Source organism: Oncorhynchus mykiss, chromosome 11 (assembly GCF_013265735.2).
Source record: "Oncorhynchus mykiss isolate Arlee chromosome 11, USDA_OmykA_1.1, whole genome shotgun sequence".
NCBI classification, from domain to species: Eukaryota; Metazoa; Chordata; class Actinopteri; order Salmoniformes; family Salmonidae; genus Oncorhynchus; species Oncorhynchus mykiss.
The window spans coordinates 17,278,235-17,304,079 of NC_048575.1; the positions used below are offsets into that span (position 1 = coordinate 17,278,235).

Genomic DNA, 25,845 nt, shown 5'->3' on the forward strand with positions numbered 1-25,845 from the left:
GAGGCGCAACATCGCAAGACTTCCGGGAACGCCTGCGAAACAGACCAAACAGACCAGGCCGGGGTTTAATTCTTTTTTTTTTTTAAGTCAATGACAGAAGTTAAGCATTATTCCTTAGTTGTTAATTTTCTCAAAGTCTAAAGGATCAAGCTAGATTCGAGACAGTGTCTTAAGTAGTTGAACAAGTTACTACTCCAACCTCGTGAAAGTGACAAACTGAAACGTTTACATTTTCGTCAAAAACAACTTTATATCAAGTGCCTTTGATTTGACGGCCCGCACACGCGCATTTCAGGGCGCCAGACGACCGTTAGACCCGGTGACTTGTTCTACACATGAGCATTGCTAGCCAAAGTCGCTATGACATCGCCTACACGTTTTTCGATTGGAGAAGCAGTTTTAGCCTGTCTTCATAACGTACTGTCTATGCTACAACCATCTCCTGAAAGCTAGTCTAGTCTTCACTCTCCCCCCTCAGCACTCTCATTTGTCACGCTGTTCTCAGCTCCTCCGATGCCCTAAAGCAGGCTTGAGTAGAGGGAATCAAACCTAGTCATTCATGTCAGACTTTTGAAGATACAAAATATATCTAAACAATTACCATTTTACATTACTTTATTTTCCTTAGCATAAAGCTTAATTTCGGAATAAAAGTACTTACAATCAACCGTAGCTAGGCCTATAGCCTAATGTTTGATGTAGTTAATGGCATAGCATTTTTTGGTCACCATATAGACTAAGCATATATATTTTTTTAATTATATATATATTAGTGCGTATATATAAAGCATATAGGCCTATTGGTTCAATAGAGTTGCACCACATGATATCCCCATGGTGGCTACATTGTTGCAAACTTGTTGCAAACTGTTGTGTAGATTCTCTCTCCCTTCAACGTTTCAGTGTAGGCTAACCATTTGAAGCTTCAAAGTAACAATGTTGTTATTCTATAATTTGCTTTTTTTATGTGCGTGAAGGTGCGAGCCATCAACCACTAAATGTCATCAACCACTAAATTGATTATTTCACCATAGAAAAAAATCATACTGATTCTCTCTTACTTGGGCAATATATGTTTGCGGGAGTGAGACAATGGAAAGCAGAAGCAGAAGGGGCACACTTTTCACGTCGTTTTCTCTCGGTCGGCATGCTATACTTCAAAGTGCAAGGACTGTCCGATGCGCGTCCACGTTCAACCGAGAACCCTCCGCCTGGGACCTCATTCATAAATTAAGATATGGTGGGTTTAGCCTATATATAGTTTACAATTCCACGTTCATATTAGTAAATTTAGCCTGATTTGAACCAATGACAGCTAGCTACCATGTGGTTGGATCAGTTTTCTCAAAAGCGTAACATGGGTAACTTTTTGCTTGCCACCTCTGGTTCCTGGATACACAGCACCAGCAGAGGAACGGCCCCGCATCCACTACCGCCTGAGACAGGTCTACATACAGAAAGGGGAGGGGTGTTACTGTGTGTGTGTGCGTGTGTGTATGCGCGTGTACTATATCCTTACGTGCATTGTGGCGTGCAATGTATCCCAGAGCCCAAGCAGCAGCCTCCTATCCAACCAACAAAGTCAATGCCGCTACCAAGCCAATTCACCAAATTTACCTGAGAATTAGATTTGCAGTTATGTCACTGCGATTGATTAGTCAACATGCAATAATAGGCTACCTGAAAATAATTAATCTCGGTGATTGACAACATACAGGTCCTGTATACTGTCAATCACTGAGATTAATTATTTGCATTGCTAGCTTCATAAAAAACTGTTTATCTGATGGATTTCAGACATCTCTTTGGTTAAAAAAAATAATCTCTCTCACTCAATTCAATTTCAATTTAAGGGCTTTATTGGAATGGAAAACATATGTTTGCATTGCCAAAGCAAGTGCAATAGATTATAAACAAAAGTGAAATAAACAATAAAAATGAACAGTAAACATTGAACTCAAAAAAGTTCCAAAATAGTAAAAACATTTAAAATGTCTATATACAGTGTTGTAATGATGTGCCAAGAGTGTGCAAAGCTGTCATCAAGGCAAAGGGTGGCTACTTTGAAGAATCTCAAATATATTTTGATTTGCTTAACAATTATCTGGTTACTACATGATTCCATATGTTATTTCATAGTTTTGATGTCTTCATTATTTTTCCTCAAAGTAGAAAATAGTACAAATAAAGAAAAACCCTTGAATGAATAAGTGTGCCCAAACTTTTGACTGGTACTGTACATATACACTACATGACCAAAAGTATGTGGACACCTGCTTGTGGAACATCTCATTCCAAAATCATGGGCATTAATATGGAGTTGGTCCCCCCTTTGCTGCTATAACAGCCTCCACTCTTCTGTGAAGGCTTTAAACTAGATTTTGGAACGTTGCTACAGGGACTTGCTTCCATTCAGCCATAAGAGCATTAGTGATGTTGGGAACTGATGTTGGGTGATTAGGCCTGGTTCGCAGTCTGCGTTCCAATTCATCCCAAAGATGTTCGATGGAGTTGAGATCGGGGCTTTGTGCAGGCCAGTCAAGTTCTTCCACACCGATCTCGACAAACCATTTCTGTATGGACCTTGCTTTGGGCACGGGGATATTGTCATGCTGTAACAGGAAAGGTCCTTCCCCAAACTGTTGCCACAAAGTTGGAAGCATAGAATCATCTAGAATGTCATTGTATGCTGTAACATTAAATATTTCCCTTCACTGGAACATAATTGTACACTCACAAATTTGACCAAAAACGAGGGCTGAAGGGCTTACTTTGTCAACTTCCCTTGCTTGGCTAATCATTTCGACCCACGACAAAGATGGCCGCGGGGATTCCCCCAAGGGCATAAGGTAAGTGGAGGAGGGTGTCTTTTAATGAGTTTGAAAAGCAGCCATTAGAGTATGCATATTCATGTCTAGACTTGTAGCATAGCATCTCTCTCTCTCTCCATTGAATACAGGCGGTTGACGTCAACAAATATAATAGAATATTCAAAACAAGATTTACAATAATGAGATGTATTCACTCATCCAAAGAAAGGAAAGGCGGGAGCTAGACAGCCCTCCGTGACGCTTTGTGGACAACGACTCCCATTGTGAGGGCTAAGAGACGTGTACCTCGTTACAGCTCAGTGACGCAACCAGCTTTTGCTTCCGGTTTGTTGCTACGGCAACAGTAACATGCGAACCCAAACTTGAGGCTGCGGGAGTTAGATGCTGCACGGCACTGTTTACTGCTGCTTTTCATGGAAAACTCACATATTTATTAGACATTTATTAGAAAAGTGGAGTTCTTTAAAAAAAAAATATCTAATTGTAATCATGAGTCAACGACAGGTTTTACAAGGTAAGATCATTCGAAGTTGCATGTTTTCACGACTGTTTTCAAGACTGTTTTGATTGAACTCCAAGCAGTGCCAGGCAAAACTTGAAGAACATGATGACTCAGTTGTTGACATATTAATGGATCTATTTTTTTAGTGTTTGAGCAGTATCAGAAATCAAGGGCACAGTTTGTGCAGACTATTGCTGAGCTTGCCACAAGACCACAAAACATTGAAACTTTACAAAATGCTGGTAAGTTGGGACTTGGGTCGCCTACAGTACCCATTTCTCTCTAAACCAATATCCTCTTTCAGGTGACTTTCATTGATGTGCTTCTGATCACATTTCTATAGCTAAAGTTATCTGTTATAACAAGACACAAGTCCTTCCCTACTGTACCTGTCCCTCTAGGTGTGATGTCCCTGCTGAGGCCTTTACTGCTAGACGTGGTTCCTACCATCCAGCAGACAACTGCTCTGGCTCTAGGACGACTGGCCAACTACAATGACGACCTGGCAGTGGCCGTCGTCAAGGGAGACATCCTCCCACAGCTCGTCTACTCCCTGACCGAGCAGAACGTATGTCTCTGTCTATGTGTTTGTGTACACCTACATACCCTCCCTCATTCACCATGCTGAATGTTGTCCCTGACACTGAGAGTGTGTTGGCATTCTCCCCTGGGAAGGGGGCCACTGCAGAGCCTAAAGTACCTTTCACGCCACAGCAGGGCCTCGCTCTCTATCTGGTATCTACCTTCTCACAGGGATCTGGGTGCTTGGCCACTGCTCTGGATGTATACTCTTGCTAAAGAGCATCTGCTAAATGTGCATTAAATATTTTATTCTCCCATCGGTGTGTTTGTGTGCGTGTGTGTGTGTGTAGAGGTTCTATAAGAAGGCAGCAGCGTTTGTCCTGCGTGCGGTGGCCAAGCACAGCCCTGCTCTGGCCCAGGCCGTGGTGGACTGTGGAGCGCTGGACGCTCTGGTCATCTCTCTGGAAGAGTTTGACCCTGGGGTCAAGGAGGCTGCTGCTTGGGCTCTGGGATACATTGCACGCCACAATGCACGTAAGGATATAGTACACACGCATACACACACACGCACACACACACAGTAACACCCCTCCCCTTTCTGTATGTAGACCTGTCTCAGGCGGTAGTGGATGCGGGGGCCGTTCCTCTGCTGGTGCTGTGTATCCAGGAACCAGAGGTTGCCCTGAAACGCATCGCTGCCTCGGCCCTTAGCGACATCGCCAAGCACTCCCCTGAGCTAGCTCAGACTGTGGTCGACACCGGCGCCATCGCACACCTGGCCCAGATGATCCTCAACCCTGATGCCAAACTGAAGGTGAGCGGGCAGGTTTGCAGATTAAATGTATGTCATGTGGAAAGACATAAACGAGATTAGGTTAGATATTACAGTCGTCTCTAAAACCCTGCATCCCACTCTCTTTCTTTTTTCCCTCTCCTCTTCTTCAATTCCTCTCCCTCCCCATGTCCCCCCCTCCATTCAGAGGCAGGTGTTCTCTGCCCTGAGTCAGATCAGTAAGCACTCGGTGGACCTGGCTGAGATGGTGGTGGAGGCAGAGATCTTCCCTGCTGTCCTGGCCTGCCTCCGAGACCCAGATGAGTACGTCAGGAAGAATGTTACCACACTGATGAGAGAGATCACCAAACACACACCTGAGGTACACACACACACCAAACATCAGGTACACAGATGATACACACACCACACTTCAAAGCACACATTCATCTACACCAAACACCACACACTAGAGGTACCAAAACATATTCTCACCTGTATCCCTACCCTCGCCTGAATGTGTGTGTGTGTATAGCTGTCTCTGATGATCGTGAATGCGGGTGGTGTGGCGGCGGTGATTGACTACCTGGGTGATAGCCGTGGTAACGTGCGGTTACCTGGGATCATGATGCTTGGATATGTGGCCGCTCACTCTGAAAACCTTGCCATGGCCGTCATCGTGTCTAAGGTGTGTGTGTGCACTGTGCATGTCTCTAAGGTGTGTGTGTGCACTGTGCATGTCTCCAAGGTGTGTGTGTGCACTGTGCATGTTTCTAAGGTGTGTGAGCACTGTGCATGTCTCCAAGGTGTGTGTGTTTGTGTGTGCACTGTCTACGAGGTGTTTTCTCTTGCTCCCTGCCTCTCCTTCATAACCTCTCTCTTCCCTCCCCTTCCTAACCGCTCTCCTCCTCCCTCCTTCCCTCTCCTTCATAACCTCTCGACGACTCCTGTCCTCCCTGGTTGTTGTTGCTCCTCCGGCCCAGTAGGGGGTGCCCCAGCTGGCCATCTGTCTGTCTGAGGAGCCAGAGGAGCACATCAAGGCGGCCACAGCGTGGGCGTTTGGCCAGATCGGCCGCCACACCCCGGAACATGCTAGGGCCGTGTCCACAGCTAACGTCCTGCCCAAGCTGCTGGCCCTCTACATGGACACGGACAGCTCAGAGGACCTGCAGGTCAAGGTAAGGTGTCATAGGTCAATGTTGTCACAGGTTACACAAAACCTGTGTAGTAGGCAGGGATGCTACTGAAGATCTTACTGAACAATTCTGAGGGTCATAAGAGCTGCAGAAAGTAAGACCATAACATATTCTCTATTATCCTGAATCCTGACATCTCCCCTCCCCCCTTCTGTCCCCCAGGCTAAGAAGGCTCTGAAGAGCATCCTACAGAAGTGCACCTATCTGCCTGCTCTGGAGCCCCTGCTCTACGAAGCTCCCAGCAACATCCTGAAACATGTTGTCTGCCAGTTCAGCAAGGTGGGGGCGCATTTCTCAACACTTATTTACATAGGCCTGTTCAGACTACTAGGTATCACAGAAAATATTCTGCAAGGGCCCTACACAGCCTAATACTCTTTTCAACTTGGAAATCAGAATGTTTTAATACATATAAGTTGAGGACATTTTTTAAAACATGTTTGAGAAACATCATTTTCATCAGTAGTTTATAAGTGCAAGACTTGATTTAATCTCTGTCTGGGAAACCAGCCATGAAAGTTTGGTTCAGACAGCCCAGGGTTTCATAATCCAGTGCATTGTATTCCTTGTATCCTCCCCTCTCACCTTCTCTCCCCCTCTCCAGGTGCTGCCCCATGACAGCAAGGCTCGTCGTCTGTTTGTAACCAGCGGAGGCCTGAAGAAGGTTCAGGAAATTAAGGCTGATCCTGGATCTGCCCTGCAGGAGTACATCAACTCTATCAACAACTGTTACCCTGAGGAGATAGTCAGGTACACACACACACACACACACACACACACACACACACACACACACACACACACAATCTCACACAAAAACATCATATTCATCTAGCATGTTTCTACTACCAGGCATTTCCTCAGCCCCAAGTGAACCCTAAATGTGTTCTCTGTTCTCTTGCTGTAGGTACTACTCCCCTGGCTACTCAGAGACTCTGCTGGCGCGGGTAGAGAAGTACCAGCCTGTTTGAGGGTCTTAGCCCAGCTTACTGGGGGTTACGGGCTCACATACCTCTATTACTGACGATTTCACCCCCGACCATGAATATGAGGACAGCAGACCTATATAAAACAATCTCTTATTATTGCAGTGATTATGTTGTCTGTCTTTGTCTCAATGGCCAGTACATTATCACATGGACTGTATATGCATTGTCATAGCTGTGTAGGTCTGTGTTAGCATTTGTTAAGAGGAATTGCATCATTAACCTGCTCAACAGTGTACTCTGTATGCCTAAACAAGTCACTTATTAGTATTGAACCATTGTATATGCAGCTAATATTCATAGGTTTATTTTATATTTATAGGATATATGATTATTTCCACTGGAAATGTAATGTTGTGTGCATTATTGCTTTTCATCCAGCATGCAGGTCTTTCAAAAAATAAAATAAACATTATAGTAAATGAAACATAACAAGCCTAACACCATAAATATTTTTAATTAAAACAGGACAGTGAAAATAAAGATGTACTCAGTTTTAGATACGAACTCTGCATTGTTATTTCCATATTCAGTATTTCCTCCATAAAATAATGTTTCCTAGAACGAACTATGTATGTATGACCTGTACATGGATCGTCTTCATTAATATAATGTCTTCCTAACGATTCCTTTCTCGGACCTCATCTTATAAACTAGTACTCAGTTCAAATTAATTTAGATTAATAAGAAATATTCGGGCACATTTTTAATCATACAGACAGAATGTTGTTGACAATCTGCCTCTGCGGTTGTTGTAGGCTACCGCACAGACCCATAGAAGTTGTAAGCAGCACTCTGCTGCTCCCTGGCGGCCGCATTCTCCTCCCGTCTCACATTTCATTTTTCAAACAGCACATGGCGACACCCTGTTTGTTTGTTTACTGTCCGTGACATGGGTTAAATCAAGATTGCACTGACCGTAAAAATATGCTTGGTGTATGTGCGAGTCTTTCTAACCACTACTGGCCGATATGATGTGCAGAATGATTTGGGGAGGCAGGTAACCTAGTGGTTAGAGCGTTAGACTAGTAAGTGGAAGGTCGCGAGATCGAATCCCCCGAGGTGACAAGGTAAAAATATGTCCTTCTGCCCCTGAACAACCCACTGTTCCTCGGCCGTCATTGAAAATAAGAATTTGTTCTTAGCTGACCTTCTTAGTTAAATAAAGATAAATAAAAAAAACGAGTCTGCTATTGACGTGTATGGGTGAGGAGCCTTATTACAGGACCACCAGAATATTTCGTATAAAAAACAAACAAACTTGGGTATAGAATATAATGAAAAGAGCTGCTGTTGGGTTGGGTAAGGTGTCAGTTTGGATTGAATTGAAATGGCCCGTCGAATCAATGGTTTAGAATCCAAGGTTCACTGCAGCCTCTCAGACTAGAGAGAGGAGAAGACTCAATTGCGAGTTCTCTGGAGCACAATTCAGAATTAATAAAGTCTGTCGAAATGTACATTTAAATGTGTTATTGCTTTTTTTGTCTCACTAAATCGTTTAATTAATTAATAATAGACTTCTTATACCGGCTAATTGTTAGGATAAATAGAGCCATTTTCCTTAGCATAATGGTTGCATTTGTAAAGCCCATAAACGGGAGAGAAAAAAGTTAAGCAAAAATAACCAAGGCATTCACACTCTGAATAAATCATATAAACTACGTTATTCTACAAATCTTCTGACGCTACAATGCTCTCATAATTCATTTTATTTTTTAGACTGAAAGGCGGTCTGCTAATTCAGACCTAGGTTGTCTGCTAATTTAGAAATCTAACTTTCATTTAAAATACAAAAACATGTTTTCGTGATTTTCAAGGGGGGTTGGAACATTCATCCATATGGAAGGACAATTTGTTTATACATTTCTTGCAACATTCGATAGGGTGTGTGAGTAATTTATTTATTTTATTGGGTAATCTATTAATTTCCAGTCATCTTAATTTTGAGATAAACAAAGAAGGATTTAATGTTCACAGAGAAGCACTTTTAATTTCAAGCAAACACACACACACACACACACACACACACACACACACTGAGAGAGACCATTTGTATATTGTTAAAACACTGTATATATATATATATAATATGACATTTGTAATGTCTTTACTGTTTTGAAACCTCTGTATGTGTAATGTCTACTGTTAATTTTTGTTGTTTTTCACTTTATATATTCACTTTGTATGTTGTCTACCTCACTTGCTTTGGCAATGTTAACACATGTTTCCCATGCCAATAAAGCCCTTGAATTGAATTGAATTGAATTGAGAGAGACAGCACCTGGACAGGCGTGAATCCCCACAGTGTGTGTGATAATCACCCTCACTTTGTCATTATTCTTAACAAAATCAGGAAGGCCTATATTATTCAGGCCTATTAGCCTCACCAGGGTTAAAGGCTGCACTAAGATGTGCTTAAGGCTGTAAAGTGCCTTCAGAAAATATTCACACCCTATAACTTTATCCACATTTTGTTTTGTTGCAGCCTGAATTTATGTCACTGATCTACACACAATACCCCATAATGTCAAAGTGGAATTTTGTCTGTATAACATTTTTGAAATTAATAAAAATGAAAATCTGAAATGTCTTGAGTCAATATTTATTCAACCCCTTTGTTATGGCAAGTCTATATAAGTTCCGGAGTAAAAATGTGCTTAACAAGTCACATAATAATTTGCGTGGAATCATTCGGTGATCAATAGTAGTGGTTAATATAATTTTTGAATGACTACCTCATCTCTGTACCTCACACATACAATTATCTGTAAGATCCCTCAATTGAGCACAGATTCAAGTACAGATTTAACCAAAAGGACCAGGGAGGTTTTTCAATGCCTCACCAAAAAAATCGGTAGAATCTTTAAAAAAATAAGCAGATGCTGAAAATCCCTTTGATCATGGTAAAATTATTAATTAGGCTTTGGATGGTGTATCAATACACCCAGTCACTACAAAGATACAGGGCATCCTTCCTAACTCCGTTGCCTTAGAGGAAGGAAACTGCTCAGGGATTTCACCAGAGTTTAATGGTTGTGATATGAGAAAACTGAGGATGGATCAACAACACCGTAGTTACTCCACAACACTAACCTAAATGACAGAGTGAAAAGAAGGACGCCTGTACAGAATATAAATATTCCAAAACATGCATCCTGTTTGCAACAAGACACTTAAGAAATAGTGCAAAACAATATGGCAAAGAAATTAACCTTTTGTCCTGAATACAAAGAGTTATGTTTGGGGCAAATCCAATGCAACAAATCACTGAGTACCAATCTTCATATTTTCAAGCACGGTGGTGGCTGCATCATGTTATGGGTATGCTTGCCATCGGCAAGGACTAGGGAGTTTTTAAAGATAGAAAGAAAAGGAATAGCGCTAAGCACAGGCACAATTCTAGAGAAAAACCTGGTTCAGTCTTCTTTCCAACAGATGCAGTTGTAAATTAAAACTTGTTCTCAACTGGCCTACCTGGTTAAATAAAGGTGGAAAAAAACAGACACTGGGAGATGAATTCACCTTTCAGCAGGACAATAACCTAAAACACAAGGCCAAATCTACACTGGAGTTGCTTACCAAGACAACATTGAATGTTTCTTAGTAGCCTAGTTGCAGGCAAGACTTGAACATGTCTTTCTAGCAATAAACAACAACTGGCCTACCTGGTTTGAAGAATAATTTTTTAAAGAATAGTGGGCAAAAATTGTACAATCCAGGTGTGCAAGCTGTAATGCTGCCAAATCTGTATTGTGAATACATTATTGTTTTGTAATTTTACCACCTTTTCTCCCCAATTGGTAGTTACAGTCTTGTCCCATCGCTGCAACTCCCCTACGGACTCAGAAGAGGTGAAGGTTGAGAGCCATGCGTCCTCTGAAACACGACCCTATCAAGCCGCACTGCTTCTTGACATACTGCTCGCTTAGCTCGGAAGCCAACCGCACCAATCGGAGGAAGGAAAGAAACAACATCCAGCTGGTGACCGAGAGCGATGGGACAAGGAAATCCCTGCCGGCCAAACCCTCCCCTAACCCGGGCAACACTGGGCCTATTGTGCGCTGCCTCACCGGTCTCCCGGTCGGCTGTAACACAGCCTGGGATCAAACCCAGGTCTGTAGTGTCACAGCATTGCAATTCAGTGCCTTAGACCACTGCGCCACTCGGGAGGCCAGGAGGGTGAATACTGATCTAATCAAGGTATATTAGAGTTTTATTTTTCTTACATTCTTACAAGTATTTGTGTAGATCATTGACCAAAAGCGACAATTAAATACATTTGAATCCCACTTTGTTACACAACAAAATATGTAAAAGTTCAAAGGGTGTGAATACTTTCTGAAGGCAATACAGATTCTGGACTGTGCATAAGGATGCACCATGTTACTGTACAATTACTTTAACTCAACAAGCACAGTCCACCATGCAACATGGCTAGAGTACATGAGGACAACTACTGGCTTTTACAATCCTATTACACAGTGTTTGCATGGTGCATGAAGGGACCTATTTTTGACAGAGAACACATATCCTGCAATTTAGTAAGCCAATATCGTTCATAGGCTTATTAATACCATAATGACGCTAACAACCCTGTTGACCAGATGTGGCATGCACATGAAGGCCTGTGTAGTGGCAGGTATTGACTTGCAATGACTGCAGGGCAATGTAGTCTAATTATGACTATAGATGATTGTGTGAAGGTTAACTGCCAGTTGCAGGAATGCTAATTATAAAAGTGTGTGTGCACGTGCGCATTCTCTGCAATCTGCTCCCGGTTAAGATAATTGAATATTATCGTACAAAGGGATGCTTTCTCTCTTCCTTAGTGAAATCGTTTGTTTCACTCTTTCATACATTTTTTCACACTAGTGTGTATTCTGTTTCTCACTCCGCATACAGTGGGTTCAGGGTTGCAGCTGTTACCTGTTCTCATTTCTTATTAACGTGAAAACACGCCCACCTTTAACTTTTAGCTACAACCTTTTCAGTCCTTCATCTCCATCTCGCTGCATCTCTTTTACTGCAGTCAGTCCGCCCGATGTGACGCAGATCCACCAACGAAGGCAGACAAATGGAAAATGCATTTCTTATGCACACAAACGTTTATAGTTTGCATTTACGCGTTTGTTGTCAACGGAGCTATTGAAACCATTTCAGGAAAAGGTAGGCATTTTTAAACGCTTTTACAATAAGGCCTAAGGCAATAAAAACAGCCCAGCTGTTACAATTAATCCAAACGACAGGCCACTAACACGGAAAACAAGTGATTCATTCACCTAGATTATGTTGCAATAAAACGCCTGGTGTTTTACTAAACAATTTTTGTCAAAGAATGACCATTTGTGTAGTTGTTACAAGGCCTATGTGTCTTAAATTGCATTCATTTATGCAAGTAATTTTAATATAATTGACTAGCCTACACAACCACTTAAAGTAAACCAATTGGATCAAATAAACAATCTTACCTTTTGTGTCTTGCCTGTTATTCTGTAACACAGTGTTTCAGTGGTTTGTGGGGTGTTATAACAACAGTTCTGCTGGACCGGCCAGTGGTCTGTCTAAAGCCCCGGATTGTCGAGGACTCCACCCCATCACCTGCTCACAGGGCTGTCTGGATGGCGGGTAAGAGAGGGAGTTATTGTACTTTTATATCACCACAGAAAATAAAGCCTACTTAAAACAAAAAAAAAGATTCACAAACTGTATAATGTTTGATAGAAACATAACAAATTAAAAACACCTCATGTGATGCACTTGACAATGCATCCTTGATGTGGATACATAGAAACATCCCCTTTCTACCAATGCTGTGTAAGATGTTTTTGAGTTACATTTTCACTAAGCAGGCATGGTGTCCTGTATGAAGGGAAGACAAATCATCTGTAAGGCATGTCTACACATTCCTAAACCACAGACTTTCTTCAGATAGAGAGAGGGAGACAGAGAGAGAGAGAGAAAGAGAATGAGGGAGCGTGAGAGAGCTAGAGAGATTTAAAAGTAATCAGACAACTAAACCTGTAATGATTTTTTCCTGTATGTTGCAGGTACGATGTGGCAGCGTTGTCGGGGGAGACGTGTTACTGTGGTCATTATGGGATGGAAGGGCTTGTGGCCAGGGAGTGTCCAGACATCTCTACTAAAGGGGAGTCAGACACAGTTCCACAAAACAACTCTACAGGGTGGTGAGATATATATTTTATGCTGTTTTGATTGTGAGAGCCCTAGTGAGTAAGATTTATATTACATGATGTCAATTAAACTTGAAACTTGAAACTTGAATATACCCAGGAGAAGTTTAGATTCATTGTCTCCTATTTTTACATACAAAACTATTGACTAGGCCGCTGGTTACTGTATGTTAATTCAAACATCTCTGATACCTACTGTATGTATACCCTATCTGTCTGCAGGTGTTGTGACTCTGTCTGTCTGCCGTGTGGAGATGGGAAGGACATGTTGGCTGTATACAGAACACTGGGGCCTTACATCCGGAATGTCAGCCTGGAAGTACTGACTGACACAGTGCATTCTGGGAAGCCTTTCCTCTTGGAGGTTTCTGGATACCTGGCGGCTCCTCCCACTCAGCCTACAGGTTAGTTAAACTTTTTATCAATCCACTATTTACCTGGTTTTATAGAAGTTAGAGTGTAAAATGGTAATTACATATGAATAACCTCATAATTGACTGATTAGTTGATGTGTTGTTTGTTGTTTGTGATTGGACCGTTGTATGGTTGTCAGGGATATATGGCCTGGAAGGAGAGAACCTATCATCTGTGGATGTTCAATTCAGTGGGAAGGCCCACAAAGGTCAAAGTTCACACAGCGTCATCGTCCAGGACGATGGCTTCTTCACCTTCTCCTCTGATTGGATGCTGGAAAACCCTGGAACATACCAAATTAGTATGTCAAAAACAAATAGATGTTTTATTTTTTATTAATGGGAATAAGAAATGTTACATCTCACAATCTCCCCTCTCCCTCTCTCTCTAGAGATCTCAGTCTCCAACCTCCTCTCCCAGCTCTTCTCCTCCCTCTATCTCTCCGTCTTGCGTCCCTCTCCAGAGGGGTTGGAGGTCAGCCTGGTCCAGGGGCAAGGGGGTACCCCCTCCTGCCTGCCCTACCCAGCCCAGGACACCCTATCCCAGGCTCTGGAGAAGGCCTACCTGGGTGATAGCCTCACCCTCCAGGCATATGTAGGAGCTGGAATCAGGGTGCAGTTCCACTGGAGATTCATCAGTGATAATGAAAAGGAAGAGGAAGAGGAGGGGAAGAGGAGGGATGTAAAGATAGACTGCCTTCCTGATTCTGATTGTCTGAGCAGCACTGTGGTGAGAGATTTACACCACATCTGACTTGGGCTTTTCTAGGGGTCAAAACTTTTCGTTCACTGTTATGATATCATGACAATTGGACTCTATTCCGTATTTTCAGAGCCAACTGTTTCAAACTGAGGGGATTCACACTGTCAAGGTCAATGCTTCCAATAAATATGGCTGGACTGAGAAAACCATCCATATTGTGAGTAGTCTGCCACTGTAAGCACTAACTTATAAACAGTCTGTTAACATTTTACAGGTGGATTGAGTAACACATTCAGTTTGATAGCTCTACCTGATTTCTTCAGACTCCACTTGTAATAGGGGTGCTCTTTCTCTGTATACAGGCGGTGGTGAGGCGTGTTGTGTGTAATTTGACTCTGGAGAGTCGGTCTGGGTACCATCTGGCTGCTGGTCAGAACATTTCTGTGGACCTGCAGCTCTACACCACGCAGAGACAGAGCCTAATGCTCAACCTCACACTGACCTACCAGGGAAAACACAGCGTCAACCAAGACCATGTCCACAACCTCAACCAAACCTTCAATCATGACGATGCTGACCATGAAAACAATCAAAACCATGACCAAACAGAAGATCACAACCTCAATCAAAACCAAACCTACAGTCATGAACTTGACCACTTCTACAACTTTACCCTAGCGCTTGAACTCAACCACAACCAAACCCATGGTCATGACAATGACGATCACACCATGTCCCTCCAATTCACCCACACCCTCTCCCTGTCCTCCTACCCCCAGCTCTCTAGCCCCCTGCACCTCTGCTCCTCCTATGGCCAGACCAGCTGCCACCTCCAGTTCCACCTGCACTACCCCCTCCCCTCCACCGTGGGACAGTATACCCTATCAGCCACAGTCTTCTCCCTCTCTGATTCTGCTGTGCCGCTACTCTCCGCCTGTCTCCCTTGCCCCCTGGTGGTGTACGACCGCATACGCACCCTCTGGCCGGCTGGAACGTGGAGCGCTGTGGTTCCGTCACGGTCAGAACTCAACCTCACGGTCACCAGCCAGGCTGACCACATGGGTTCTAAGGTGCTTTGGACAGTTGCTAGGGGCAACACTACTGTGCTCAACAGGATCACTGAGGGCTGGACCGTGACCATGACATTCTCGATCGCAGGGACCTATCTGGTCACGGTCAAAGCCTTCAACCCAATCAGCTGGGTTGGCTTCCACACACACTTCCTGGTCCAAGATCCAGTCGGAGAATTTTTGTTGAACATTCCAAGAGTAGTCACGGTCAACTGTCCGACCGCAGCGTTGTTCACCATCACAACAGGGTCGAACATGTCTGTGGTGGTGTTAACGAACACATCCGTGCTGTACCAGAACAACAGCTACACAGCAGGGGAGGAGGTGACCGTGGGTTTGTTGTTTGACTGTACTGGGACCACTGAGGTTAAGGTCAGAGCTGAGAACCTAGTCTCCTCTAAGAACAGGTCCGTGAACGTGTGTGTTCAGCTGGTCAGAAAGTGGTCACACACGGTCACCATGGATATAACTCTACCACCTGTCACCTGGCCGAGCCTAGCCCTCAGTACCAAGGTAAATGGTAAGGAAAAATGTAATTCTCAAGTACTTTACTCTGATTCACGATAATATGTCTATGTTTGTGCGAATGTTTAAAGCTTTTCAACTGTTTTAAGATGGTGTGCCTGAACAGAAGGACACTGCCAAGACTTGGGCAGAGTAACATTAGAAACTGCCAAGACTGGGGCAGAGTAACATTACAAACTGCTAAGCCTGGGGCAGAGTAACATTAGAAATTGCCAAGACTGGGGCAGAGTAACATTAGAAACTGCTAAGACTGGGGCAGAGTAACATTAGAAACTGCCAAGACTGGGGCAGAGTAACATTAGAAACTGCCAAGACTTGGGCAGAGTAACATTAGAAACTGCTAAGACTGGGGCAGAGTAACATTAGAAACTGCTAAGGCTGGGGCAGAGTAACATTAGAAACTGCTAAGCCTTGGGCATAGTAACATTAGAAACTGCCAAGACTGGGGCAGAGTAACATTAGAAACTGCCAAGACTGGGGCAGAGTAACATTAGAAACTGCTAAGACTGGGGCAGAGTAACATTAGAAACTGCCAAGACTGGGGCAGAGTAACATTAGAAACTGCCAAGACTGGGGCAGAGTAACATTAGAAACTGCCAAGACTTGGGCAGAGTAACATTAGAAACTGCTAAGACTGGGGCAGAGTAACATTAGAAACTGCCAAGACTGGGGCAGAGTAACATTAGAGACTGCCAAGACTGGGGCAGAGTAACATTAGAAACTGCCAAGACTGGGGCAGAGTAACATTAGAAACTGCTAATACTTGGGCAGAGTTACATTAGAAACTGCCATGACTGGGGCAGAGTAACATTAGAAACTGCCAAGACTGGGGCAGAGTAACATTAGAAACTGCCAAGACTGGGGCAGAATAACATTAGAAACTGCCATGACTGGGGCAGAGTAACATTAGAAACTGCCAAGACTGGGGCAGAGTAACATTAGAAACTGCTAATACTTGGGCAGAGTTACATTAGAAACTGCCATGACTGGGGCAGAGTAACATTAGAAACTGCCATGACTGGGGCAGAGTAACATTAGAAACTGCCAAGACTGGGGCAGAGTAACATTAGAAACTGTCAAGACTGGGGCAGAGTTACATTATACACTGCCATGACTGGGGCAGAGTAACATTAGAAACTGCCAAGACTGGGGCAGAGTAACATTAGAAACTGCTAAGACTGGGGCAGAGTAACATTAGAAACTGCCAAGACTGGGGCAGAGTAACATTAGAAACTGCTAAGGCTGGGGCAGAGTAACATTAAAAAGTTCCTTACCTGGCTTTCCCCCTCCAATAATTCCTGCATTCTTGATTGCTGTTACTAAACCTGTATTTCAACATCAGAATTGTATAAGGTTTTAGTGGAATTCCTCTCAAGCACATCTGATAATCTGATCCTCGCTCCTTCTCACTACATGGAGAAACTACAGGGGACGGAAGCCAAGGGATTTTTACTACCCTGTCCTCTCTAACATGGTCATCTAGTAACTACCCTGTCCTCTCTAACATGGTCATCTAGTAACTACCCTGTCTTCCCTAACATGGTCATCTAGTAACTACCCTGTCCTCTCTAACATGGTCATCTAGTAACTACCCTGTCCTCTCTAACATGGTCATCTAGTAACTACCCTGTCCTCTCTAACATGGTCATCTAGTAACTATCCTGTCCTCTCTAACATGGTCATCTAGTAACTATCCTGTCCTCTCTAACATGGTCATCTAGTAACTATCCTGTCCTCTCTAACATGGCCATCTAGTAACTACCCTGTCCTCTCTAACATGGTCATCTAGTAACTACCCTGTCCTCTCTAACATGGTCATCTAGTAACTACCCTGTCCTCTCTAACATGGTCATCTAGTAACTATCCTGTCCTCTCTAACATGGTCATCTAGTAACTACCCTGTCCTCTCTAACATGGTCATCTAGTAACTACCCTGTCTTCCCTAACATGGTCATCTAGTAACTACCCTGTCTTCCCTAACATGGTCATCTAGTAACTACCCTGTCTTCCCTAACATGGTCATCTAGTAACTACCCTGTCCTCTCTAACATGGTCATCTAGTAACTACCCTGTCTTCCCTAACATGGTCATCTAGTAACTACCCTGTCCTCTCTAACATGGTCATCTAGTAACTACCCTGTCCTCTCTAACATGGTCATCTAGTAACTACCCTCTAGCTGACTTTTACTTCCTCTAAATCAGGAGCTTTGATTTTAGCACATGAGGTAACCACGGAGGAGCCAATTGGTGACGTCCTCTTAGTGTTGGCCACACCTGCCGTGATCCGATTAGCTGACTTCATCAACGCAACAGCTTTAGTGGTCAGAGGCGGGGCCATGGTGTTTGAGTGGCAGGTGTCTCTCCCAGAATTCACCACTCACAGTCACACAGACAGGTAAGTCTATCCCCTGAAGATATTTACTGTCACAGTATTTACTGTCACAGAAAGTCGTTTTTTTTACCTTGTTTTCTCCCTACTGTTTCTCTCTCTGTTTGGTTTTATGTTTTCCCTTTTCTGTCTGTCTGTCTGTATTTCTCTCTCTCTCTCTCTCTCTCTCTCTCTCTCTCGCTCCACACCACTCCCTCAATCTCTTCATCATCCGTCCATCTCTCCCTCTGTCCTAGGAACACCAGTGTGAGCTCCCTTCATCTCCAGGCAGTTGTTCCAGGGATGTATAACATTACCGTGACAACCTACTGTCCCCTGGGCCACACCTCAGTCAGCCGACACCTAGAGGTCAGGGTTCATGGCCCCGTGGGTCAAGTTCAGGTCCAGTACCCATTTGGGTCGGATAGGGCAGCGCTCCACCTGCAGGCTGTTGGGACCTACGCCACGTCCCTCCTCCTGTTCAGAGGACACTCCTTCTCCCACAGCGCCCATTTTGTTTTTGACTTCGGAGACGGGTTGCCAACTTCATATGTGAACGGTGTCTCTCATTCGCTGGGAAAGACTGCATCCACCTATCACCAGTTCACTAAAGGTAAACAAGTAATTATGTTTGCAAATGGAAATAAAAATAAAAACAATACCTTACATTCTCCTGAAATTCGGCATGAAGACATTTTGGACACAAAGTAATAGTTGATATTTGTCTAACTGTTGAATCTTTATTGCATTCCCAGAGGGAGTGTTCCAGATCAGAGTGTGGGCCTATAATGAGTTCTACAGAAGTATGGCTACGGAACGTGTGTTCTATGTAGAGAAGGTTCCAGCGGGTCTAGACCTCTCTGCACACTCAAGTGTGATTCATAAGAACCAGGTGGTTCTCTTTGAGGCTCTGTTAGAACAGGGAACTAACGTCTCATACACCTGGAGTATGGGAGACCAGACCACCTATGTCAATGCAGGTATAAACCAGGCTTGGATGTGATAACAGGTTCTCATACTTACAGACCAGACTAAATGGATTATGGAAAATACTGAATAACATCACAATTCATCCATTTCCAAATCTGTCTCAAATCAGTTTAGAGTCTGTGTGAATATAATTCTGAATGCTTTATCTGTGTGTGTGAATATAATTCTTTGTGCTTTATCTGTGTGTGTGTGTGTGTCTCCAGGTGCTGTAGTGTCCCACGTGTTCCTGTCTGTGGGTGCGTTTGAGGTGTGTGTGTTGGCTGAGAACAAAGTCGGGAGTGTGAGCCACTGTGTCCCCGTCTCTGTGCTGCACCGGATGCAATGTGCGTATGACATATGACGTCCTATCTATGTCAGAAACAGGTAGTGTACGTTCTGAAATCATTCATTCATGAAATGTAATATTTATTTCCCGTACGTCATTTGTCTTTCCCAGCTGTGAGTATCCACACAGAGAAACAGGCGTATGCCACAAACACTGATATAACATTCCGGGCCCGGACAGAAGAACCGGACCCTGTGGAATTCCTCTGGCACTTTGGAGATTCCCGACCCCTTCGGACCACGTCACGCTCCTTAAAAAAGACATACCACACACCTGACAGGTTCTCACTCATCTCTTTGATGAACACAATTAATCAGTAATTAGTCATAATCAGTAGGCACATGGTCACACACATGTTTGATATTTCCTGAACAAATACACCCTATAGAGTTGTCAGGTTTACAAATCTAGTCGACTCCTTCCTGTGCTCCCAGGTACAGTGTGGTGGTGGTAGCCTCCAACGGGCTGAGCTCCTTCACCTCCGAGGTGCATCCTGTCCTGGTCCAGAGAGCTGTGCGTCCTAACAGATTGCTCCTCCAGCCGTCTGTGGTTCTGAACCACACCGCCAGCTTCACCTGTAGGGTCAACTCTGGAACCAACCTTTCCTACTCCTGGAGCTTTGGAGACGGAACCTCCAGGACGGGAGGGAACACAGAACAGCATGTATTCCACAGGTCAGATGGAACCTTCTAGAAACGTATATTAAAGGTGCAGTCTATAATTGTCCTACCCAATCAATGGTGTTGCTCCTGCACTTGATTGTGAACTGATTGCAGTCTTGGTGAATGTGACAGAGGGTGACATAACATGGCAAAGTATGTGACTGTTCCCCATGCAGGACAGGAGAGTTCACGGTTGAGGTGACCGTGTCTAACCTGGTCAGCTCTGCCTCCCTGACCGCACAGATGTTTGTGGTCGACCGCCCCTGTAATCCTCCAGCTGTTAAAAACATGGGACCGCTCAAGATACAGGTAAGAGTGTTACTGAGAGACTGAAGGTTTGGACCTGGGTCACAGACACAGGGTCATATTCAGACTGACCCAATATTCCCACTCCTCTCCTCTCCAGGCACGGAGGTATGAGCCAGTGGGTCTGGGGGTGACGTATGAGGCAGAGGTCCAGTGTGATGTGTTCCAGGGTCTGGAGTACAACTGGTCTCTGTATAACTCTACAGGCCTGCCTGTACCTCTACCTCCTGTTCACACAGACAGACAGAGCATCACCCTACCCAGCCACTTCCTACACTATGGTATCTACACCGCTATAGCCAAGGTGAGTGGAGTCAAAACAGATTCTGTTTTTCTGTAATACTATATGTTGTCAATATGTATGTTGCTAGCCCTTTTCATTGAAAACCTGGCAAAATAGTATAGTTTTTATAATTATGTTATCATAACGTTGTCCTGTGGTTGTGTGTAGGTCCAGATCGTTGGCAGTGTGGTGTACAGTAATTACAGTGTATGTGTGGAGGTGGTGCCCAGTCCTCTGGTCTCCTTCATCCATGGAGGCACCAACATGTTCCTCAGCAGCAGAAACAGCAGCATTATCTCCCTAAACGGACAACTCTCCTATGACCCCGACTACCCCATGAACCACCTCAGGTAACTACAGCAGTAACACTGGCTGTCAGTCTGTCAGTAGCCTACAAAAGCTTACATACACACCCGTTCTCCAGGAGAAAGTTTGGCCAGCCCTACTGCTTTTAGAGGTTGTTTTGGGATTGGCCATTTAATGAAACGGACCCTTTCTACTGTTACTAAATCCCTCCCCCTTACAGCTATAGCTGGACCTGTAAGCCAATCAGTGCCATCGACAGCTCGTGTTTCGACCAATATGTGCCCACCTCCTTCTCTGTGATCGTGTTTCCAGTGGGGTTCCTGAAACGGGACTTTGACCAGTTCAGGTTCATGCTCACGGTCCAGAGTGGAGAACGCTCATCTACAGCTGACACCTTCATCACGGTCACACCCAGCCTGCTCAGGTGGGGAACACTTTGATGTTACTTTACTTTTTGTACACTCCCCTCCATATGTATTTGGACAGTGAAGTGCTTAGCTAGCATTTTAGATTTGAGATATAATGTTTGTCAGGAGGTGGCGGTACAGAATGTCAGCTTTTATTTGAGGGTGTTTTCATACATATCTGTTTTAATGTTTATCAATGAAAGAACTTCATGTATCTCATCAATTTATTGATTTCACTGATGCACACTGATAATCCATCTCTCTTCTCTTCTCTCCTCTCTTTCTCTCTTTCTCTCTTTCTCTCACTCTGTCTTCTCTCTCACTGTCTTCTCTCTCTCTCTCTCTCTCTCTGTCGCTCTAATTCAAATTCAAATTCAGATTGCTTTACTGGCATGAAATACAATTTGTAGATATTGCCAAAGCAGTATAGTGGTACAGCATTTCAGTAAAATACAGTACAATGCAATAAGGATAATGAAATACAATTCATTTCAGTAGTAATAATAATACTAGTACATATAATCATGTATACAGGTACAACACCACAGCTGTTGTATTGTGTAATCTTCTGGTTCCACTATGTATTACCAGTAAGTTATATACAATGTAAAAAGTTCAGCGAGTGGTGCAGAGGTCTAAGGCACACTGCATCTCAGTGCTAGAGGCGTCACTACAGACCCTGAATCGATTCCAAGCTGTATCACAACCAGCTGATTGGGGGTCCCATAGGGTGGCGCACAATTGGCCCAGTGTCGTTAGGGTTTGGCCGGGGTAGGCCGTCATTGTAAATAACATTTTTTTCTTAACTGACTTGTCTAGTTAAAAAAAGGTCTCTCTATAGCAATCAGTAATATTTGCTGTTTCTCCCTCAACCAGAATAATTCCAAGTTTCATGTCATTAATAAATGCACAGAAGATGGGAATTGATTGAGATATTTTCTTTAAAAATATGATCTTATTTGGGAGTATTTCTCACAGTAGAGGAAAAGTGCATCTCTGTCTCTACCTCCCCTGTCGTGCAGTGACCACATAGACACTCCCCTTTAGGTAGCCATGTATTTTTGTGTTTCCCTTTTTCTGTAGCCAATTGGTGGTCGCTGGGCCTATATTTGGTCAGGATCTGTCTCTGTTTTGGATCTCTGACAGAGTACAGATATTCTGCCAATTTGTATTCTATTTTGAGAGCCAAATAGCAATTTAGTTTAGTCTGTACCAATTTTTCAAATAGGAGGTTTTCATTTCTGTAGCAACTTGATTGATTTCCCTGTGTGTTGAAGAATAGGGTTGTTTAGTGTTTTTAACAGATGACATAGGGGACTCTCTTCAGGGTTCAGCTCTTGGGTTTCAAGTGCTTTGAACTGTAAGGATGTTTTGTGGCTTATATTCAAATGGGGCCAAAATGTTAGTGTTATTTTCTACAGATTTACAATTAAGTTCCGCTCTGCATGCATTATTTGGTGCTTTCTTTTGGATATTACGGATAATCCTGCAGAATTCCGTATGTAGATTTTCTATTGGGTTTTTCTCCCAGTAAAATGCTTTGCAGGAATTTTCACCAAATCCACTGGCGGCACACATTTTTTATCCCAGGTAGTTGTACCGTTGGGCATGTTCAACCATGGTATTTCTTAATTTGGAGGAGTGTCTGCTGCTCTGATTCCTGGTCTTTTTCTGGAAAATCACGACTAGTTTTCTGAATGTTGATTGCCCAGTTGATGTTGTATTCCTAAAGAATGTGAAGTTGTTCCTGTAGACCTTGACCTTGACAGTAGGACAAAGTTACTTGCGTTGAGCAGGAATCTGACCTCTTCATCTTTGACGGTGTCCTGCAGATCGATATATATATACATATATATATAGATATAGATATATATATATATATATATATATACATACATACATACATACATATACCGCACCTATATATATCTATATATATACACACACCGCACCTATATATATACATATATATATATATATATACACATACACCGCACATATATATATACATATATATATATATATATATATATATATACACATATACCGCACCTATATATATCTATATATACATACACCGCACCTATATATATCTATATATACATACACCGCACCTATATATATATATACATATATATATATATATACACATATACCGCACCTATAAATATCTATATATACATACACCGCACCTATATATATCTATATATACATACACCGCACCTATATATATCTATATATACATACACCGCACCTATATATATATACATATATATATATATATATATATACACATATACCGCACCTATATATATCTATATATACATACACCGCACCTATATATATATATATATATATATATATATATATATATATATATATATACACATATACACTGCACATATATATATATATATATATATATATATATATACATATACACTGCACATATATATATATATATATACACACATACACCGCACCTATATATATATATATATATATATATATATATATATATATATATATATAGGTGCGGTGTATGTGTGTGTATACCCTTTTTGATCTGGCTCAGTGAGTCCCTGTCCTGTTTTATGTTTTAATGATAGCCTGAAGGAGTATTATTATGTCTTGACCTTCTCCCTCTCTCTGTCTCTCTCTCTCTCTCTAGGAGAGTGTCAGTGTATTGTTACCAGTGCCAGGGGGACGTAGTGAACTGGGACCAGTCGTTCTCAGTCAGAGCAGTGTGTGACAGCTGTGGCCCCTCCCCCAGAACCATCAGCTACACCTGGACTCTCTACCTGGTCGACTCCTCCAGTAAGGTGGACACAGACGGTAAGACATAGATCCCTCACCGTACAGACTACAGCAGGATAGGTCTGTAGACCGTCCTTCTGATGTGTAGATCCAGCTAAGTGTATAATAAGAACTCTAAAGGCTTGAATTCCAAATGAATGGGAGTGACACAGGCTCTACACTACTCCTATACAGTAGAGTGTATCTGTGTGTAATAATGTGGTGAGAGGGATGAGTGGGGTGTTATAGTGTGTGTATGTTAACCTCTGTGTCCTCTCTTTCAAGTCCCCTTCTGCCACAGTGTGGATCTGAGTATTCCCTCCAACATCATTAGTGGCCCTACCTTTCCCCTGCCTCCAGCCCTGACTCTCACCCCTCCATCATCACCCCCGCACACACCCTCAACCACAGCCAGCGTGATGTCCTCATCCACAGAGATATCCTCAAATATGACATCAATCCCAGCCAGCTTGGTGACCGGTCTGATGTCATCAAACGTGACCAGCCATACTGAGATACAAACTACGACCCCCACAACTCCCGACCCAGTCCCCCTGCCTCCCTTCCCCCTCTCTTCTCCATCACCTGGTGGTCGCCCCCGGAAACAGAGGTCACAGGGTTCAGTAGAACTTCAGAAAATCAATAGCGCAGCTGGGAACAACCAAACACCAAACTACAGCCCTCCATTTCTCTCTTTACCAAACCACAGTGTTTTGGCCAACCCTTCACCAAACTCCTCCCCCGAGCCCATCTCTGCTCCAATCAGCTTCACTCCTGATACACCTGAGCCAGGTAAGGGTTAAGAGTCACACAATAAAACATATTATCTTCTGCCGACTGCTTTTCTTTGATAGGTTTCGTAGCTCTGAAATATGTTGGTGTAAATTTTAAAGTTTATTTTATTTCAGACTTGGGAGGGTTTGACCCCGGTGGGCCCCCTTACCTCATCTCAGAGTACTCTGTAGTTACCTTAGACGATGGCAGCATCCTTTACTCTGCCCCACTTGGCCAGAGTGACATCATCGAGGAATTCCCCATCGATCCTGATTTTCCCAATGACTACGACTTCCCTTTCCCCGTCCTGGAGAGTGGAGATGTGAGTGGACGTCCTGGTAAGGAAGATAAAGGGAATAAATGAATAGATGGAGGGATATATTTACGTCTTTACACTTCTCTTAGTTCAGTCCTCTTTGTGTTGCAGTTGAGGGCTCCTTTCCTGGACAGTCAGTCAGTGGTGGAGTGTTAGGACCCTTCCCCGGATCAGGTCAGTTAAGAGTTACTGGTATTATTGACACACAGTAGATTAAAGTAGCAAACCATTTTACACTCACAACTAAGGGACATTGAAAAGTCCAAGATGAAACATGTTGCTTTTTTGTTTCAGATCCCTCCACAGCAGAGACAAGCTGGGACCCCAATGGAACACTAGAACCATTAGGCAATCAGACAGGCACATATAACTTCACTGGTAATCAAATCAAATGTATTTATAAAGCCCTTCTTACATCAGCTGATATCTCAAAGTGATATACAGAAACCCAGCCTAAAACCCCAAACAACAAGCAATGCAGGTGTGGCTAGGAAAAACTCCCTAGAAAGGCCAGAACCTAGGAAGAAACCTAGAGAGGAACCAGGCTATGAGGGGTGGCCTGTCCTCTACTGGCTGTGCCGGGTGGAGATTATAACAGAAC

The 25,845-nt window shown here is 43.3% G+C and overlaps 2 protein-coding genes across 2 annotated transcripts in view; both read left to right on the forward strand.

The window, feature by feature from the left end:
• Nucleotides 1–3,172: 3,172 nt before the first annotated feature.
• spag6 (sperm associated antigen 6) lies at nucleotides 3,173–7,335 on the forward strand. Its single transcript, XM_036935085.1, has 11 exons — nucleotides 3,173–3,345; nucleotides 3,480–3,575; nucleotides 3,735–3,901; nucleotides 4,206–4,389; nucleotides 4,464–4,669; nucleotides 4,836–5,009; nucleotides 5,163–5,315; nucleotides 5,614–5,805; nucleotides 5,986–6,102; nucleotides 6,428–6,573; nucleotides 6,731–7,335. Exons 1-11 carry the CDS (start codon nucleotides 3,213–3,215, stop codon nucleotides 6,792–6,794), a joined length of 1,632 nt encoding a protein of 543 aa, XP_036790980.1. The 5' UTR covers nucleotides 3,173–3,212; the 3' UTR covers nucleotides 6,795–7,335.
• A 4,052-nt stretch (nucleotides 7,336–11,387) lies between these two features.
• Nucleotides 11,388–25,845, forward strand: part of LOC110536567 (polycystic kidney disease 1 like 1) — a 53,010-nt gene continuing 38,552 nt past the window's right edge. The window contains exons 1-22 of the mRNA XM_036936648.1: nucleotides 11,388–11,448; nucleotides 12,311–12,434; nucleotides 12,857–12,994; nucleotides 13,223–13,404; nucleotides 13,554–13,715; nucleotides 13,806–14,143; nucleotides 14,479–15,520; nucleotides 15,616–15,699; nucleotides 17,914–18,106; nucleotides 18,337–18,692; nucleotides 18,835–19,059; nucleotides 19,273–19,392; nucleotides 19,506–19,674; nucleotides 19,829–20,068; nucleotides 20,233–20,365; nucleotides 20,463–20,666; nucleotides 20,814–20,995; nucleotides 21,172–21,375; nucleotides 24,030–24,193; nucleotides 24,440–24,946; nucleotides 25,063–25,266; nucleotides 25,356–25,418. Coding sequence (XP_036792543.1) covers nucleotides 11,388–11,448; nucleotides 12,311–12,434; nucleotides 12,857–12,994; nucleotides 13,223–13,404; nucleotides 13,554–13,715; nucleotides 13,806–14,143; nucleotides 14,479–15,520; nucleotides 15,616–15,699; nucleotides 17,914–18,106; nucleotides 18,337–18,692; nucleotides 18,835–19,059; nucleotides 19,273–19,392; nucleotides 19,506–19,674; nucleotides 19,829–20,068; nucleotides 20,233–20,365; nucleotides 20,463–20,666; nucleotides 20,814–20,995; nucleotides 21,172–21,375; nucleotides 24,030–24,193; nucleotides 24,440–24,946; nucleotides 25,063–25,266; nucleotides 25,356–25,418 — 5,095 coding nt within the window. The remainder of the gene's footprint in view (nucleotides 11,449–12,310; nucleotides 12,435–12,856; nucleotides 12,995–13,222; nucleotides 13,405–13,553; nucleotides 13,716–13,805; nucleotides 14,144–14,478; nucleotides 15,521–15,615; nucleotides 15,700–17,913; nucleotides 18,107–18,336; nucleotides 18,693–18,834; nucleotides 19,060–19,272; nucleotides 19,393–19,505; nucleotides 19,675–19,828; nucleotides 20,069–20,232; nucleotides 20,366–20,462; nucleotides 20,667–20,813; nucleotides 20,996–21,171; nucleotides 21,376–24,029; nucleotides 24,194–24,439; nucleotides 24,947–25,062; nucleotides 25,267–25,355; nucleotides 25,419–25,845) is intronic.

What these genes read in the sequence shown, in the direction of transcription:
- spag6 (XM_036935085.1), top strand. Translation starts at nt 3,213, where the DNA reads ATGCTGCACGGCACTGTTTACTGCTGCTTTTCATGGAAAACTCACATA. An exon ending in TGAAACTTTACAAAATGCTG is followed by an intron (nt 3,576 to 3,734) that starts GTAAGTTGGGAC and finishes CTGTCCCTCTAG; the next exon opens with GTGTGATGTCCCTGCTGAGG. An exon ending in CATTGCACGCCACAATGCAC is followed by an intron (nt 4,390 to 4,463) that starts GTAAGGATATAG and finishes TTCTGTATGTAG; the next exon opens with ACCTGTCTCAGGCGGTAGTG.